The following is a 17,868-nucleotide window of genomic DNA, read 5'->3' as shown; positions in this document are numbered from 1 at the left end:
GTACGATGAGATGAGAAATCAAGGTCGCGTATCTTGATGACTCGTTCGAACGCGCCAAAGTCCACCTTCAATATCCGCTCGGAATAATCGGGGAGGTTGCCGAATAATCGTTCGCTCTCTTCAGTTTCGACGAAAGAAGCGAAGCGCTCTTGCTCTCGAGAGACGCACAAGGTTTTTCCGGATTGACTTCGTTATTTATTTATGCGCGATAAACAAGTAATTATTTCAGGCGATGATAATAACAAGTGTTCGATCCACCGAAGGTCGTGCCTATCTCTCTCCGACATTTTTAATTGAGGAGTGTTAGAGGAAGTCGTTTATTTTCTAGAAACCCAAAGCTGTCGATGCAGGGTGTTTAAAAAACAAGAATTCAAGGAAAAGTAATGATCACAAAATAGAGGAAAAAGGTCCTGATAAACATCATGGGTTGGGAAATTAATATTGTCGGAGTTATGAAGAATTGCTTATTTTAATTTAAAGCAAGTGACTTCCTCGCTTCTGATTTTTTTTGTATTCTCTCATTTGTGTAATTTGTGTGTCCATAAGAATCTTTAAAAAAAGTCCCTTCGCTCTCGCTCAGAACGTAAATAAACAGAATTTAATCAAGAAATGGCAGAAATGCATTTCTCATGTATGGTCGTGCACCAGAAGCGAGTAAATCACTTGTTTAAATTAAAATAAATAATTGTCCACAACTCCAACAGTATTAATTTTTCAGCCCAAGTTTATTAGGACTTTTCCCCTCCATTTTGTGAGTGCTATATGCCCTTAATCCTTTGCGCTCGGAATGCCAGCACAGCTGGCATGAACATTTATCCCGGCAACTCGGAATGCCAGGTGTGCTGGCACGAAAAAAAAACTTAAAGACAGAGAGCAATGAAACAATAAAATGCGGCGACAACATTAAAGGCAATAAAGATCCTTTTTTGTACCCTTTGCAGGAATTTAGAAATTATATTTCTAATTATCGAGTTGGCGAAAGGAAATGTGGAGACATCTCTCGAGTGCAAAGGGTTAAAGTCCTGAAACCTTTTTCTAGACACCCTGTATAATTCAAGTCAAGAATATCGATGCATCGATATGTGACTTTAGAGATTTAGACTTTACGCGGCTTTATAGACGGTTAATCGCAAATCCAGCGCCTTTAGAGTCGCGGCCGGCGCACCCTCGCTTCGCAACGAGGCGCGGCGCGGCGCTCGAGTCGCTCTTGTTGCAAATCGCATTTCCGGATTGATTGCAGGCGTTGACCGTGGGCGACAAAGGTTGCGAGGCGTTGCTGCAGGCCCACCTTCGTCTGGAGGGCACCGGCGCGGCGAGCGGGGTGGCCGGCGTTGTGGAGGCATCCGGGGGCCGGCGCTACCTTCTGTTGGAGGGCCACCACGGCGACCTGCACGCCTACGTAAGGGCACGCAGGAGATTGCGCGAGCCGGAGGCGAGGCGGCTCTTCCGGCAGGCTGCCAGGGCCGTGGCCAAGTGTCACGAGTACGGGGTCGTGTTGAGGGACCTCAAGCTCCGGAAGTTTGTTTTCGCTGACGAAGCGAGGTAAGGCTCCATCTCTTTATCATGAAGTTCACTTCGTTTGTTGGACGCGTTGGACTCGTGTCTGTCTGCCGATCGACCTATCGAGCAGCGAGATGTAGAGCGACGAGGACAGACGGATTACTTGCTTGCGTGAGACATGAGGTCTGTTCTTCTTCGCCGAGCGAGGCTGTGTTTTTTGCCCTCGGAGAGGGCCGAGTATATAATCTTACGATTGAAGGCAGGGGGAACAGAGTTCCGATGCAGAAGTAGCTTCTCAGCTGAAAGGAGGTCTGTGAATAGGAAGCGAGTGTGAAATTCTCACCGTCTTGAAACTTCGTTGAGGCCGAGGAGGTTCGCTCGATTTTTCTCGCTTACATTTTTCCACTATTTGGCACTTTGTGGCGTTCTCTTTTATTTATTTATTAATTTTTTTTTATACTATTAGCGCCACGTGGCTCGGCGTTCTCCTCTCCGCCGATCGCCGAGAGCGGATAGATGACATACATCGTTTGGACCGAAGCGAAGGTATCGATAGCGCGCGCGGGGTTCGTGTCCGCTTTTCCGAGTGAAGGGGAAATCGATCGCTGTGGGTGTGTTTTTCTCGACGGGTGACCTCTCTCTGTGTGTTCTCGGCGCTGAAAAAGGAGCATGAGCGAATATGGAAATGAAACGATTATGAACTAATTCGTCGCGGATCTGACTCGCGCGGGGCGAACGTGTCGCTCTCGTGCGCGCGGAATATGTCAGGCGGACGCGATTTACGTTGTATCGATGTGGGTCTTGAAAACAGGTCCTTTCAACTTGAGTCAGATCGCCCGGCCGACGCACGTTCAGCGACGCGTGATCGCCGAAGTATCTTCGATGCTCCACGCAGCGAACGTGTTCGAACTCAAGGCGCACTCGCAAAGCGCGAAAGCGAGATCGAAGTCGTATTCCGAACAATGACGGGCGATGTCGATCTGATTTTCGGAAGATCTATTCTCTCGGACGCGCGGAGCCCACTTGAATTCTCCATTAAACGAAACTGCATGGACGAATAAGTGTGTATCGATGGATCGAAACTCGATTCTCTGTTGGAAAGAATGAATTTGCGCAAAAATCGAAGGAGAGGCGGGGGGTTGGTTTGGAAAGTCGATTTTTTTCTGCTTGATTTTTGTACAAATCGATTCTTTCGAACGTTGACCCCTCGTGAATCCTTCATTGATCTTTTGTGTGGCATTTTTTGCTACCAGACGGTTTTCCGTGAAATCTTGTGCATTTCTGTGTTTCTTGGGTCGCTGATTACAAATCTGAAATTCAAAATGACAGATCCAATATGGCTGGCATATACGGATAAATTAGTATAAGACTAAACAAATGAAAATTAGATACGCGATATAAAAGTTTTTTTCAGACCGTTAATTGCGAATTTCATGTCAGATTTACAAAATTCTTTCGAGAGTAATTTGTTTATAAAAGAAAATATAGCGTGCGAAAAATTTCGGAAAAAAATATATATTATACTTTGACATGTGAAAAACATTCAGTAAAATCTTCTGCCTTTAATCTTAAACACTTTCCTAGAAATTAAATTCTTTTCAAGCTTATTTGTTTACAAATAATTAAAAATGAATAATCGGGTGTAATAACCACGAAAGACTTGTAAACAAAGTAAGTATGAATATGAAGTACAGTGTAAGCATTGAAATATGTTAGAAAAATATGAGATTATTTTCGAAATCGATTTTCTCTGTCGAAAGAATCGGTTTGCACAAAAACCGAGCAGAAGAGGGGTCGACTTGAGACAGTAATTTTTCAAGATCGAGAAAGAAGATCGATCTTCCGAGGGTCGATCGCCCAGCATTAATTTCGAGTAGAAAAAGAAATGTCTACTGCGTGAACTCGAGCCTTCTCAGGTGTTCTCGTGACAGGTGCGTCGCGTAGAGCGCTGATGGACATGCGGTTGTAGAGCCTCGCAAGTTGCCAGCTTATACTTGTCCTCTCTCTTTCTCTCTCGCTCGCGCGCACGCGCGCGCGCGCGCGCATTGTGTCCGCTGAAATTCCGTTGGACCACGTCGGCTGATGATTTAGGGTGTGTTTGCGAGTGGCTCGCTCATACTCGTTATCCGGCGGCGCGACGCACCCACGTGTCGAGGCGAACGCGAGCGAGCCGAGCAAACGAGCGAGCGAGCAACCGGCACCGGCACCGGCACCGGCGATCGAGAGATCGACTCGTATGTCGGCCCGTTGTTGGCCAATCCGCATTCCTGCCGCTCAGCGAGCTGCTCCCGCGCTCGCAGCGTGGAATAAGGAGAGTCCGGGGAATGTTGCAAGCCAGAAAAGCATATTGGTTCATCGGCTGTGCCGTTGCTGCTGCTGCTGCTGCTGCTGCTGCCGTTGCTGCTGTTGCCACCGCCGCGCCGTCGCAGGATTTTGAAACGCGGTATAATTAGGAAACGCGCGCGCGCGCGCGCGAGGCTCGTTCCACCTCCGCCGGCGCCGTCGTTGCGGGGCCGAAACGTCCGAGCGAGGCGGCGTGAGGTGTTGTTCTTTTCCTCCTTCTGTTCTCTCTCGCAGTTTCGCACTCGGCCCGTCGTAATCGGCCGCGCTTCCAGGGGAACGCAAGCTGGATTACGGTAACGCGTGCGGTTGCGACGCTCCTCGGCGAAATTCCGCTGTCGCCGATATTCATTTATTTGTTTGAGAAACCCCGAAATTTGTACGAAGCAGCAGATAAAGTTGACTATCCGTAAGAATATCTAAGATATATACAGGGTGTCCGGGATCTTTTTTGGAAACGAAAAATTGTGAAGATTAATCAAATCAAACTGAGAAGAAAAGTCAAGTACCATTTTGCAAGAATCGCAATAGTTATCAAGTTATTAATGATTGAAAATGGCCGCATCTGAAGGCCGCTTTTTTAATTGATAACTTGAAAATTTGCATACTTATTTGTAAAATGCTAAGGGATTTTTCTTCTCAGTTTGATCTGATTAATCTTCACAATTTTTCGTTTCCCAAAGATCCCGGACACCCTGTATAAATAGAAAATGTGATGAGAGAGATAGGAGCGCATGTAAATAAAAACATATAGTAGAGAGTGACGATATCGGTAGCGCAATATAAGTCATATACCAAAATATACAGAGTGTTTGTAAAGGAAAGGGTTCAGGACTTTAACCTTTTATACTCGAGGAATATTTCCACGTTTCCTTTCACCAACTCGATAATTATAAATAAAATTTCTAAATTCCTAGAAAAGCTACAAAAAATTTTATTTATTTCCTTCAATGTTATCGTCGTATTTTATTGTTTTATTGTTTTCTGTCGTTACATTTTTTTCGTGCCAGCGCAGCTGGCATTCCGAGTTGCCGGAATAATTGTGCATGCCAGTCGCGCTGACATTCCGAGTACGAAAGGTTATTAAAGGCAGATATTTACAGAATGGAGGAAAAAATCCTAATAAACGTGGGTTTTTCATTACATGGAGTTATAGAGAATTAAAGGGAACTCGTAGTTGGTTTGTATTTGATTATACGAGTCGCTTGAATCTGACACACGAGCGTTAGGAATAATTTAGCGAAAATTCAATGTTCGCTTTCGCGCACAGAGAAGTTCAAAGCATCGTTTGCTGTTATTTCAAAATATCGAAAATTATACACATAAAAATAAAATTACAAAATATTTCAGGAATGTCTGAGGAAATATCTGATTAATTCTCATACGACAAAATATTTCAGAAAATATCTCATTATCTTCCTGATTCAGCCAAACTTTCTACTTTCTTCTGTCCCATGTGTTTAAAAAAATTATACAATAAAAGTAGAAAATTATACAGATTAGAAAATTCGACGCTCGCTTTCGCGCGCAGAGACCGTCGTCCAAATGCACCGCCGCTGACATTTCACTGGCAAAATATCGAAAATTATATACACAAAAATAAAATTACAAAATATTTCGGAAAATATCTCATGTAATCTTTATGATTCAGCTGAACGGTACTTTCTTTCTCTGCGCCTCTAAAAGATTATACAAATCAGTAGAAAATTATAGAAGTAACAGGTAGGTAATTTGTATGCGATTAATCTCAACGTTACTACCAATGTGCTTCTCAATAATCAACGAAAAGTCGCCGGCAGTGCCGCGAAATCCGCGATCTCGCGGCGGCTCTCACACGCTCGCGTTTCTCCGTCTTCCATTGGCCGACAATGGGCGGATTAAGCGATCAAATCAGCCTTTTCCCGGATGCTCCTTCGTACGCCGCTTCGACCTATGGTAATTGCCGCGTGCGTCACGCGCGCGTCTCAGCAGAAACGCGGGCGTGTGTCGCGTAACTAAACGCGCTATAAAGGCCCTTATCAGCGCGCGCGCGCGGCTCCGCGCTGGAAGGCGTCAATCGGTTTTGCCGCGCCAGCGGATTTCTCTCCATCGCGTGCGTTTCGCAACGTCGCGTCGCCGGCCGGCGGTCCGGTTCGACGCCGAATTCAATCAAGATCGTCACTCGCCGGGGAGGTTAACGATCCTCACGAGCGCGCGAGCTGGCCGACCTCGTTGCGCTCCTCGCACGAAACCTCGCGCGAGAAACGCAACTTCCCCGTTGCCACCCACGCGGTGCCGCAACCTTCCAGATTCCTCAACACTCAGGAGTCACCCCGAACACCTTTCTTCTTCTTTCCCCTCTCTTCTCTTTCTCACCGACCACGGTCCGATCACAACGCGCATGCGCGCGTTTACCGGCGGCCGTGAATCGCCGGAATTTCTCGGCAGATCTCGGGCGAATCGAGAGAGGCTCCCGAGTAAAAAATTGTTGTTAGGGCCAGCCTCGTGAAGCATAAGGCACTGAAAGTAGGATGTCCTAAAGAGAGATGCCTCATTATTACCACATCAGGCCTCGAAAATGGATCTTTCAGGGATACCTTAGATTTTACGAAATAAGGCTTTGATAAGGAAAACTGATAAGGGCCTTGGAAGGATTTATTAGAGGTGCCTTAGATTTAATAAATAAGGCTTTTTAATAGGGAAAGAAGGGTCTTAGAAGGATTTATTAAGGATGCTTTAGATTTTACGAAATAACGGTTTAACATGGAAAACTGATGTAGGCCTTAGAGAGATCTTCTAAGGATGCTTTGGATATGTAAAATCAAGTTTTATTGTGGAAAATTAATAAGATCTGGAGCGTGTAATAAAATGATCATAGTTTAATATTATTTTAGTAGGTACGCTCTGGTTCTTTTTAAGATTTTTTAATTATACCGCAATTAAAAACAAATTTTATTAGTTTTATCAGTCGCCACATTTATTAACTTTTCCCAAGGAGTTTTCTAATGCTGTCTTTGTTTCGAAAAGCAACAAACTTTAATAAAAATAGTAGCAGGATTTTTATGTGTAAAGAATGCTATATTTTATTGTAAAGTATGCTATACCATTTGTTACACATCTTGTAGAGTCCTTGTTTTTCTATCCCTACACTGAGAGAAAAGTATATGATATTTGGAACTATAATAATATAGTAACTAAATTATAGTCCGAAATATCATATTTATAGTAAATATTACAATAATATCGGTAATACGATATAGGCATAGTATAACCAACCATATAATATTTCTACTAAGAATTATAGTAAGTTAAACTAAAATTATTGTATGGATACAAATATAAAATGGTAGGTAAAGTAACTCTTTTATATAGTCAATATCACCAGAATATTTGCAAAATGATGACAGATGTAACTATGCGAATATTAAATCTCACTATATTTGTGAATGAGAAATTACCATATATGTGGTAAAAGTAACTAAACAATTATTTAAGACAATCATTGACTATATATTTGTGTTTATTCCACTATATCTTGCAGGTCCCACCAACTATAAAAATATAGTTGACGCCAAAATGAACTATAAAATATAGTGGGATATTATAGTGAATTCAACTATATTTTTCTATCAGTATACCAGAGCCCAATTAATCTTAGAGAAAAATAATCAGGCCCTTACCAGAGCCTTATTAATTTTTCTAATCGGGCAATGTAAGGAACGCGCGCGATTTCCATTCTCTCGCACCCGTCCGGGACGAGCTGGTGCGCGTGAAAACGAGCCCCGCTTGTGGATTTTCCCGACACGACGCGACGATAACAATTGGCCAGCCGGCGCCGTCGGGAAACGTCGGGCCGCGATTGCGTCCGCGGCTGATCGCAGTTGGCCGACCAGCCGCCGCCTCTGATTAACGACGTCGGCCATCGTCGTCTACAGCGAGGCCGGTTGCTCTCTTCCCGCGCGGTGCTCCGTAATTATAACATCGAAACGGCGAAACAAAAGTTAGCTAACCGCGCTTGGGTAACCGCGCGAAAGAGCCATGGGCAGAGCCGTGCGAACGCCGGTGGTCCGGCCGAAGAATAAGAAGAAGAAGAAGAAGAAGAAGAAGAAGAAGAAGAAGAAGGGACGGACGGGCTATTCGGCGGCGGACTTTCGGACGCCTTTTCTACCAGGAGACCCCCCCCGTTGCGCTGCGTCTAAGAACATCCGCCACGCTCTAGCCGACGCCGGTTCTTGAACCCGGCGAACCCGGTGAAAGTTTGCGAAGAAAGCGCAGCGCCCCCTCCCCCTCTCCCTCTGTCTCTGTCTGTCTCAATGAGCGAGCGTTCGGCTCATCATGAGCGATCCCCAGCGCGCCATCGCGGCCGTTCGATTCATCTCTCGTGAGAGAGGCCATTGACACTCGCTCGCTCGCCGGGATTGTCAAGATCGTGTAACGACTCTCTCGCGTGACGCGTGCTGCGAGTCTCACGAAAGATCCCCAGCCTCGTGATCCGCTCGGTGATCCGCGCTGCGGGTGAGGCCGGTCGCGCGACAATCCGATGACATTGAATCCGAGCGACGTGTCGCCTCTGCGGAAATAGAGCGACCCTGAAAGTGAGCGAAGCGATTTTCTTCCGCTGGACGAACGACCGATTCGCAAGTTCCGCTTGGAGACACCAGGATGCTCCACCAGGTGCTGGAGTCGGTCGGCCGGGGTCTTGGCGGTTTCGGCTGAGTTCTCCGCTGACCTCGGCCGGGACTTCGGGCATCTTTCCCCACTTTCTTCTTCGCTTCCAACTGCAAGTGAGAAAGATCACGTGTCGACGAGAGAACAACGTCGTCTGCACGAGCAGAAGAAGAGGGGTCGATTAAGAAAGCCCAACTTCGGGGAGAAGAAATCGACTTTCCGGAGCCTCACCCGGGGGGGTGAGTCTCGAGCGCGAGGATGTTGTCGAGACATCGTTATCGAAGAGAACACCGACGGGAGAACGCGAACGCCAAGCGAATCCCGCTCGGGGAAAGGGAAGAGACTCGCGTCCGCGAAGTGGTGGAGGAGGTGAAATGCGAGCCGACTGGAGAAAGTAGTCGTTCCGCACGCCGGGCCTTTCGCGCGAGCGGGAAAGTACGAGGCGGCTAATTTCGCGATAAGCAATTGCTGCAATGATCTGATAGCTCCTGAAAGCGCCTCCGCGATTGTCGCGTCTTCGTCCTCGCGAGTGACTCGCGCGACGTCCTCCGGGGGGGGGGGAGACGGCGACTCCTCTCGCCGGAGAGCGTTTTCTCGCGCGAGCTACGCCACTGCGTGCGCCGCGGCCGAATATCGTGTGGGCGGGCGGGGGGGGGGAGAGAACTCGCGTCGAAGGGGAGCCGAGAAGTTGCCCAAGAGAGCCAAGAATATTACGCGCGAGCGACTTCCGCGTTGCAGGTTGATCAACAGACGCGCGCGACAGAGCCGCGACCGGCTGCAGTGCCGGTTCTCCCCCTTCCCTCCCCCCCTTCTCTTTCTCTTCCCCGTGCTTTGCTGGCTCGCCACCGCGAGAGAGCCGAGAGCGCGAGCGGCCGCGAGGCGATAGCGGCGCCGACGAGATGGCTCAATCGCGGTGTCCTCTTGCTAAATTGAAATACCTTTTGCCTTCGGGCGCGCACGTAAAAGGTTGCGCGGACGAAGTCCGCAGACCTGAGGCTTCTCGCGGACTCCTCGCACGCAGCGGTCGGCGACGAAGGGCTTGGCTGGCGCAACGCGCAGATTTCACACGGCGAGCCAGAGGAGGAGACGCGCGTCCTCTCGGCGAGAGGACCTCGCGTCTCTTCCTGCTGGGGTTCGCGGCAGGTGAACGCGGGGAGGCTCGGAATCGTGTTTTCTACGATGAGAAGAAAGCAACTGGTATTCGCGACTCTGATTAAAAAATTCTGTTAAAAAATTAACAATCATTAATTAGAAATTTTGTAATGAGGACAAGTATTTTCTTTTTTCTCTTTACGGCAAACGTGGGTACGGCGTTGACGAAACTAGAGATTTTTTCGTTGCTACTCTTCTGCTCCCTTTGAGGCCGCTTTTATCAAGCTGCAGTTAACCAGCCATTTTAGTAACCTTGCAGGATTCCGACTGAAGCCGCTGCGAGGAGAAATAGAAAATGAGAGACGAAGCAGCGACTTCGGTCGGAGTCCTGCAAGGTTACTAAAATGGTTAACTGCAGCTTGGGCAAAATAATTCTCATGAATGTTCCCATTAAATCTCAATCCGATTTTAAGTCTTTGTCTGAGTGGAGTTTAAACTGAAATTAAGGTTTGATCGACAGAAATGACAGAAATGGGTATTAAAGCGAGAAAAGATTGGTCGCATTCAGCAGAAAAAGCTGCTTATCAAGCGCTTAGTGATTGTCGTTCTTGATTGGTTCGTTCTCTTGGAATTTGTCAAAGATTTAAAAGAATACTCCAATCATAGTAATAATTATGAAGCGCTTAGTAAGCAGCTTTTTCTGCAGGGCAGCGATCATGAATCTTTTCCCTAGCGTGAACTAGTGAAAAGTGAAAGACTTCTTGTGAATTAGTGAAAAATGAAAAATTTTATATGAATTTGTGAAAATCGAAACATTTCACACAACAATTGAGTCGTTCAACATGGCAGTTGTGTTCTGGATAATTCTTGATAAATATCAAAGAAATCAAAATGATCAATATAATAATATCCGTGTAGCGCGAAGGATATTACGTGACATGGAAAATCCGTTTGATATTCCAGAGAAAATGTTTCAAAATATGTTTCAAAATATACAGGTAATATAAACCTTATGCATTATTATACTTGTCGACAAAAAAGTTATCCAACTTTCTGTAAGTTAATATATTTTTCCTTCAAGGTAAAATAGGAAAAAATATTGGTTTTATAGGATCGATATATAAAAAAAATATATATAACGGAAATTTTTTGACTTATATTTTACCTGTTGTATCCACTATACAGTTACAAATCTAACAGTTTCCCCTTTCACGTGTTAACAATGGTCCTTTGTTGTTTCTTTTTTGCCAATCGCATAACCAAGTGAGATTAAAGTCACTAGAAGGAATAGTATCATTTTTCACGTTTTAACCACATCGTTTGATGGTTGAAAATTTTCATGGGAACATACACAACTTACATATAAAGAAGGATATAGATGAGCAAATTGAAAATTCGCATGAAATATTTCACGTTTTGAGAATTTACATTTCACGGTTAACGTTTGGATCAATTATTATATTTACTTACATTATATTATTATATTACATTACAACTATAAATTTTAGCTGCATAATGCTTATTAGTACGTTATACTTTTGTATACTATAATTACATTTATATGTTAATTATCTGTATTACAGAAATATTACTTTTCACTTTTTTACAATTCACTTTTCATGTGAAATTACTTACAGTGAAAAGTGAAAAATGACAAAGAAGTTCACGTGAAAGATTTATGATCGCTGCTCTGAACGCGACTATTGACGGTGGAAAGCAACTGTGATCTTTAGTGAGATAAGCCATTTTTTCCCCGTATGTTTCCCGCACTGCTTTTCTCTCTCCTAAGAAGCCTCGACTATGCGTTTGAGATCTCGATTCGATTTTCAGGAAATCGATCGATTTTTTCCTCTAAAAATTGTTCTTTTAAGTCGATTCTTTTCCACTCGATTTTTCGAAAATCGATTCTTTCGATTCGAGCGTTCATTCTAGTTGAATTCTTCATTAAACGAAACAACTTTGATGAATTAAATGTATCGACAAATCGAAAATCGATTCCTTCGAACGTTGACTTCAGTAAATATACCGATAGATCGAAAATCGATTCTTTATCGAAGGAATCAAGTAGACAAATCGAACAGAGAAAGTTACTTTTAAGAAATCTGTTCTTTTCTGCTCAATTTTTTTACAAATCGATTCTTTCGAATGTTGATTCCAATTAAATTCTTCATTAAACGAAACAATTTTGATAAACAAATGTATCGACAGATCGAAAATCGATTCTTTATCCAAGGAATCAATTTATACAAAAATCGAACAGAGAAAGTTTGTTAAAAAGAATCGATTTAAAAAAGATCGATTCTTTCAAACGTTGGCCTCAGGTGAGTCCCTCATCGAACGAAACAACACTGATGAACAAGTATGTACTCGAAAACTGCATATTTATCAAAAAGATCGATGTGAACAAAAACCGAGCAAAAAAGGTCGATCTTCGAAAAGTCGATTTTCGAAGGAAAAAGATAAATTTTCCGCCCATCACTACCATATACCCGTTTCTCTCCCAAGACCTAGAAAACTTAATTCAGCTCCGGCCGCGGGCGACGTAGAACAGGGTCGTCGCGCCGTTCTGAGAAGAGAGAGAGAGAGAGAGAGAGAGAGAGAGAGAGAGAGAGAGAGAGAGAGAGAGAGAGAGAGAGAGAGAGAGAGAGAGGCCGATAACGGGCCGCGCGAATCTCCGCGCGCAAAAACCCAAGTAAAGCCAGCGGCACACGGTGCTTGTTTTCGTGCTGGATTGCTTGCTGGATGAAAATACTATGCTCTGATTGGTGCATTTCCATCCATCTTCGGAAATGCACCAATCAGAGAACGCAGTATTTTCATCCAACAAGCAATCCAGCACGAAAACAAGCACCGTGTGCTGCTGGCTTAAGATCCGTCAGAGCCGACTGTCTCGGCGGCCGATAGGCCGCTATTCTTGCGCTAATCGCCGCGATGCTCTTCATGTATTGCAAGGCTGCTAAAAGCGTGTGAGCGAGCGCAGGGTGGTGATCAGCGCGTCGCGCATGGCGTTAGTTTGCTACCTTCGCCGAGCTTAAAAGTCCGAAACCCTAATTGCACCTCGGCCCCTTCCTGTTGCAGAACGCGCCTGCGCCTGGAGAGCCTGGAGGACGCGGTGATCGTGGAGAACGACGACGACAAGCTGACCGACCGCAGGGGCTGCCCGGCGTATGTCGCGCCGGAAGTGCTGCGCTCCGGGCGCGCCTACTCCGGCAAGGCGGCCGACATCTGGTCGTTGGGCGTGCTGCTCTACACGATGCTGGTGGGCCGTTACCCGTTTAACGACGCCGAGCACGCGTCCCTCTTCGCCAAGATCTCGCGCGGCCTGTTCGCGGTGCCGGAGGGCCTGAGTCCGCGCGCCAAGTGCCTCATCCGCTCGCTGCTGAGGAAGGAGCCGTCCGAGCGGCCGTACGCCGAAGACGTGCCGCTGCACCCCTGGCTGTCGAAGCCGCTGCGGATATGCGCGACCCCGGCCGGCAGGTCCTCCTCCGCGTGCCAGGACCAAGTCGTACCAGAGCTACCTACCAATCCTCGACAAGACTGACTCCCTCGCGGGAGGGGAATTATTATTATCGCGCGCGCCAGCGCGTCGTCGCGAGCGCCTGGTCGTCAGCCTGGTGCTGGTCTCGCGCCGACGGCCGCCGTCGTCGTCGTCGGCTCGAGCCCTCGAGCCGAGAGGAGGGGCGGGTCATCGCAATCAAAAGACGGCGGAGCGATGTGACCTTGTCGACCTTGCGGCTTCGTGGCTTCGTTTCTTCCGTTCCCTCCCGTCTTCTTCGTTTCCTCGCTCTTTCCTTCTTACCATCGACACATTGGCTGTGCTCGCGTGGGACAACCCTGAAGAGCTGTCTCGCGTCTCTCGCGTGTTAGTTTGTACACCGCCGCGCACTCGGGCTGGAGACGAGAGCGAAAGCGCGGCTGAGAAGGTTCGCCACGGGTGGATCAGCGCGCGGAGAAACCGAGAGGCGCACACCTTGGCGGTCAATGTGTTTTAACGGCAGCTGAAACACACACACATACACGCACGCACACACACACACACACACACACACACACACACACACACACAACACACCTGCTTCAGCCCAGACTCGCTCGCGAGTAGAGTTCCCAAAGCGCGGATTACAAGCGCGGCCAAGGATGCCTGATCCCTCTCCTTCTCGCCGGCGAAGACGGCCTAGAATATAAGCTTCGAAGAAAAATAGAGAGTACCAACATCGGATAAGAATAATCGTTCTCGATGGAATTTACGCGGGGAGAGTGCGGCAAGGTCTATCCTAGGCGCGGGTCCCCGCGGGGCGGGCCTCCTCCTTCGCGTTCAGCGCCGCAGCAACTTGCAGTTGAGAACGAAGTCGAAGCTGGGAACCTCGAGCGGGATCGAGTCCACTCTAGTCTTGGGACAACTCAAGGTCCAAGCGCTGAACGGCGAGACTGTAATTAAAGAGGAGTCCTCTCGCGACTTCGCGCTGTCGCAACTTTGCTCACTCTTCGCCAACAATTTCGGAGGCAGTCCGACGCAAGTGACGACACACACACACACACACGCGCGCGCGCATCTCTATCGGCTGAAGAATCGTAGATTCGGCAGGAAACACCGCTGTTATAACGGGCCAAAATCGCTCTTTCGCGAGCACGCACGCGCCGCGTGCTCGCGAGTCCCTTTTGTGATAGAATCCTGCGAATTCTAAGCGACTAATGTGATACACACAAATTGCGACACATACACGCACGCACACACGCACGCGGACGTGTTTCGCGAACGAGCGGATCACTCGCGGTCGCCTGTCTCCGGAGTCCATGTACGTTAATCGTTGTCGTTCAAAACGATCGGATTCGATGTTTGTATCTGCGCGTTAGACTTACATCCTCGACTTTCTCGACATATTTCGCGCGTGCGCCGCATCTACACGATGATTTTTATGCGCTATACTATATATATATATAGAGAGAGAGACAGAGAGAGATATATACATATATTATATATATATATATATATTATATATATACATATACGATCGATCCATGTACATACGGGAGCGAACAGCGTGTGTGTAAATTCACCCGGGCGAGGGGATTCGGAATTCGTGTAATGTAAATTCAAGTAGAGAACCAGTGAGCTTTATACGTATGTAGCAAGGATCACACGTAACGTGAAGCGACGGGCGAATAGGGCGGGCCGGCTGCTGAGAGCTGAGAGAAGGAAGAGGCCTTCGCCTTCACCTTCGTTCGAAGAGAAGAAAATCGGCGACTTAGCGCGGCAATCGCTTCATGACGACCGGCCCTGCGTTAAGCTATAATCGCATTAGCGGTTGCCAATTGGATTACGATTGCGATTGGCGATTGGCAATTAAAATAGAGCATTGTCTAAACGGTAATCACCAATCTCAATCGGCCTGTGCCTGTTTTGTCCTGATCGGTTGAAAAGTATATTGCGCCAATCGCAATTGCAATCCAATCGGCAATCCTAGTGTGGTTACTGCTTTACTGGAGCGAGTCGAAGCGCCCCGGGCGAGTCAGCGGCGGGTTTCCAAACCCTGAAGTCTGACTCGCGTTTCGGCCCTCCTGTTTCGCCGTTCGCTATATCGTCTATCGAACGTCAATCAAATCTACTTAGATGGGCAACACACATCGAACGAGCGGACACGTGTCTCGCGCGGCTACTCGAGTTCTTGTCGTTCTCCGACCTAAAAACATTGCCTGCACCGTTCAAGACTGCTTGGACATGTGGCCTATGTAATTAACTCTATTAGAGACCGAAACCGAAACGTCGATCGCTGAATTTCTAACTTAAGAACAATAAAAGAATACGCTTCCTGGGCCGCTCGCGACCGAACCGACGACGGCCCACGAATACAAATGTGTTCATCGAGCAGCAATGTTTTCAGGTGGAGTACTCTTAAATATATATAGTGAAAAAAAAAACAGAAACCGAGATGAGAATACATCCTCTTCTGATTATATCAGATCTCTGGAATCATCGCTTGCGTGATATACATACACACACACACACACACAAGCGCGCAGACACACACGGCTCACTAGGTAGGAATCGACTAGCTCGGTGATCGTCGGTGCGATCGAGTTGCCTCGGTGCGAAAGCCGCGACCAGTCAAAGCATCCGCAGCACGTCCCGGCTTGGCAGTGCACGAGGCGAAGGCAAAAACGCAGGAACGCGACGGCGTTATCGATCGAAGACAAGATCGCGATTCGATCCTTAACTCGACCCTTAACTCGATCCCTCACGTTCGACGAAAGTACCATGTGTTCTTGTATTTAAAGGTATCTTACCTACCTACCTATCTACATACCGACCTACCTACCTACCTACTTATCTACGCGAGCTCTTTTGTAACTTTGCCGAGAGGGTTAAGAAAGTAAGAGAGCGAGAGCAAGATAGAGAGAGAGAGAGAGAGAGAGAGAGAGAGAGAGATACTTTTCCTTTTTATTTTGTAATCCGCGAGGAACCCCTTGCGGTTCCGAGACTCCTCTCGTCGTATTGTGTTTTCAGTCAGGGTACCAACGCGCCACGTGCGTTTCGACGTTTCAACTCTGTGTACATATATGTTCGACTAAGTCCTGTCATTGAAATCATTAAGTGCGATAAGGGAATATCATCTGTGTACATATAGGCAAAATAAAGTGGCGTTTATGAACGGACGTGCCTCGACGTGTCTTGTTTCGTCGCGCCGACTTCTCAGTCGTTGGCTATTTCGCGAATCTCTTCCGCCTCCGCTGCGATCTCTGAGCTCGTGAATATTTCGGCTCGTCTCTTCCGGGAACGTCAACATGACCCGGAAATCAGTTACCAATATTTCCTTATGCCGTGAGAACCTCAAATAGCAAACTCTATAGAGTGTGTCCGGGATCTTTTGGAAACGAAAAATTGTGAAGATTAATCAGATCAAATTGAGAAGAAAAGTCAAGTACTATTTTGCAAAAATCCTAATAATTATCAAATTATTAATAATTGAAAATCACAACATCTAAAAGCTTTCTTAACTTTTTTTATGATAACTTGAAAATTTGCGTACTTATTTGCAAAATGGTAAACGACCTTTTTGTTCAGGAAGATCTAATCTACAATTATCAATGACTTAGTTTTTAGAAGGTTTTGCAAGAGATGGCACCAATGTCAGTTTTGTCGAAGACATTCCAATCACAGCTACTGTTTCTTAATGCTTTAATATTAATCCACTGATTGATATTTATTCTTTTACAATAACGATAAACGCAGTAAAAATCATGTCACTACCATCTTAAAAATGGAGCTTCCTGAAAAGCATTTTCGTGCGTTGCTTTTGTTTTTTAATCAGAAAAAAACGGCGGCTAAAGGTCATAGAATTCTGATAGAAACTTATAGTGATGTTGCTCCATCAATCAACACACGTGAATATTGGTTTAGACGATTGAAAAGTGCTAATTTCAATGTTAACAAAGGTCGCTCGAGGCAATCAGAAAAGCTTGAAAATGCAGATTTGCAAGCATTATTGGACGAATATTCAGCACAATCCCCTTCAGAACTTGATAGAGCATTAAATGTTGATCATACAACAATTACTAAACATTTACATGATATGAGAAAGATTCACAAAGAAGGAAAATGAATTCCATATCAATTATCGGAAAATGCCATTGCGAACCGGTTGGATATTTGCATTTCGTTGGTCGCGAGACAAAAAATGAAGAGTTTTATCGAATATCGAATTGTTAGTGGGGATGAAAAGTGGATTTATTTCGATAATCCCAAACGAAACAAATCATGGGTTGATCCAGGCCAACCACACCCACTTCTAGGCGCAATATTCACGGTTCAAAGGTATTGCAGTGTATTTAGTGGGATCAAGAAGGTGTTGTGTACTATGAACTATGAAATCCAAATGAAACTGTCATCGCTGATAGTTACCGACAACAATTATACAAATCGAGCATTGGACCAAAAACGATCATCAATTGCGAGTAAACGACGCAAAGTGATCCTTCTTCACGACAATGCTCGATCTCATGTTGCATTATCAGTGAAGCAAACGCTATTAGAGCCGGAATGGGAAGTCTTACCGCGCCCCGCGTATTCTCCAGATATTGCTCTATCCGATTATCACTTGTTCCGGTCGATGCAACATGTTCTAGAGGATACACACTTTCATAACACTTCCGAACAAGTGCTTCGGAAATTTGTTGAGAACTGGATCAACTCCAAAAAAGAATCCTTTTACCACCGCGGAATCCGTCTCTTGCCGGAAAGTAGAGATGTGCGAACTATTCGAATTCGAATCGAATCGAATCGAATCTAAT

At 46.0% G+C, this 17,868-nt stretch overlaps 1 protein-coding gene across 4 annotated transcripts in view; it reads left to right on the top strand.

Moving 5' to 3' along the window:
- trbl (tribbles pseudokinase 2) overlaps nucleotides 1-16,233 on the top strand; it is a 45,300-nt gene extending 29,067 nt beyond the window's left edge. For all 4 annotated transcript variants that reach the window (XM_025297697.1, XM_011139760.2, XM_011139796.3 and 1 more), the window contains exons 3-4: nucleotides 1,241-1,542; nucleotides 12,658-16,233. In XM_025297697.1, coding sequence (XP_025153482.1) covers nucleotides 1,241-1,542; nucleotides 12,658-13,120 — 765 coding nt within the window. In that variant the 3' untranslated portion in view covers nucleotides 13,121-16,233. The remainder of the gene's footprint in view (nucleotides 1-1,240; nucleotides 1,543-12,657) is intronic.
- The last annotated feature ends 1,635 nt before the right edge of the window (nucleotides 16,234-17,868 follow it).

Source organism: Harpegnathos saltator, unplaced genomic scaffold (assembly GCF_003227715.2).
Source record: "Harpegnathos saltator strain DR-91 unplaced genomic scaffold, Hsal_v8.6 scaffold182, whole genome shotgun sequence".
In the NCBI taxonomy this organism is placed as follows: Eukaryota; Metazoa; Arthropoda; class Insecta; order Hymenoptera; family Formicidae; genus Harpegnathos; species Harpegnathos saltator.
Note: the sequence above shows the minus strand (reverse complement) of the source record. Positions and strands in the feature narration are given on the sequence as shown.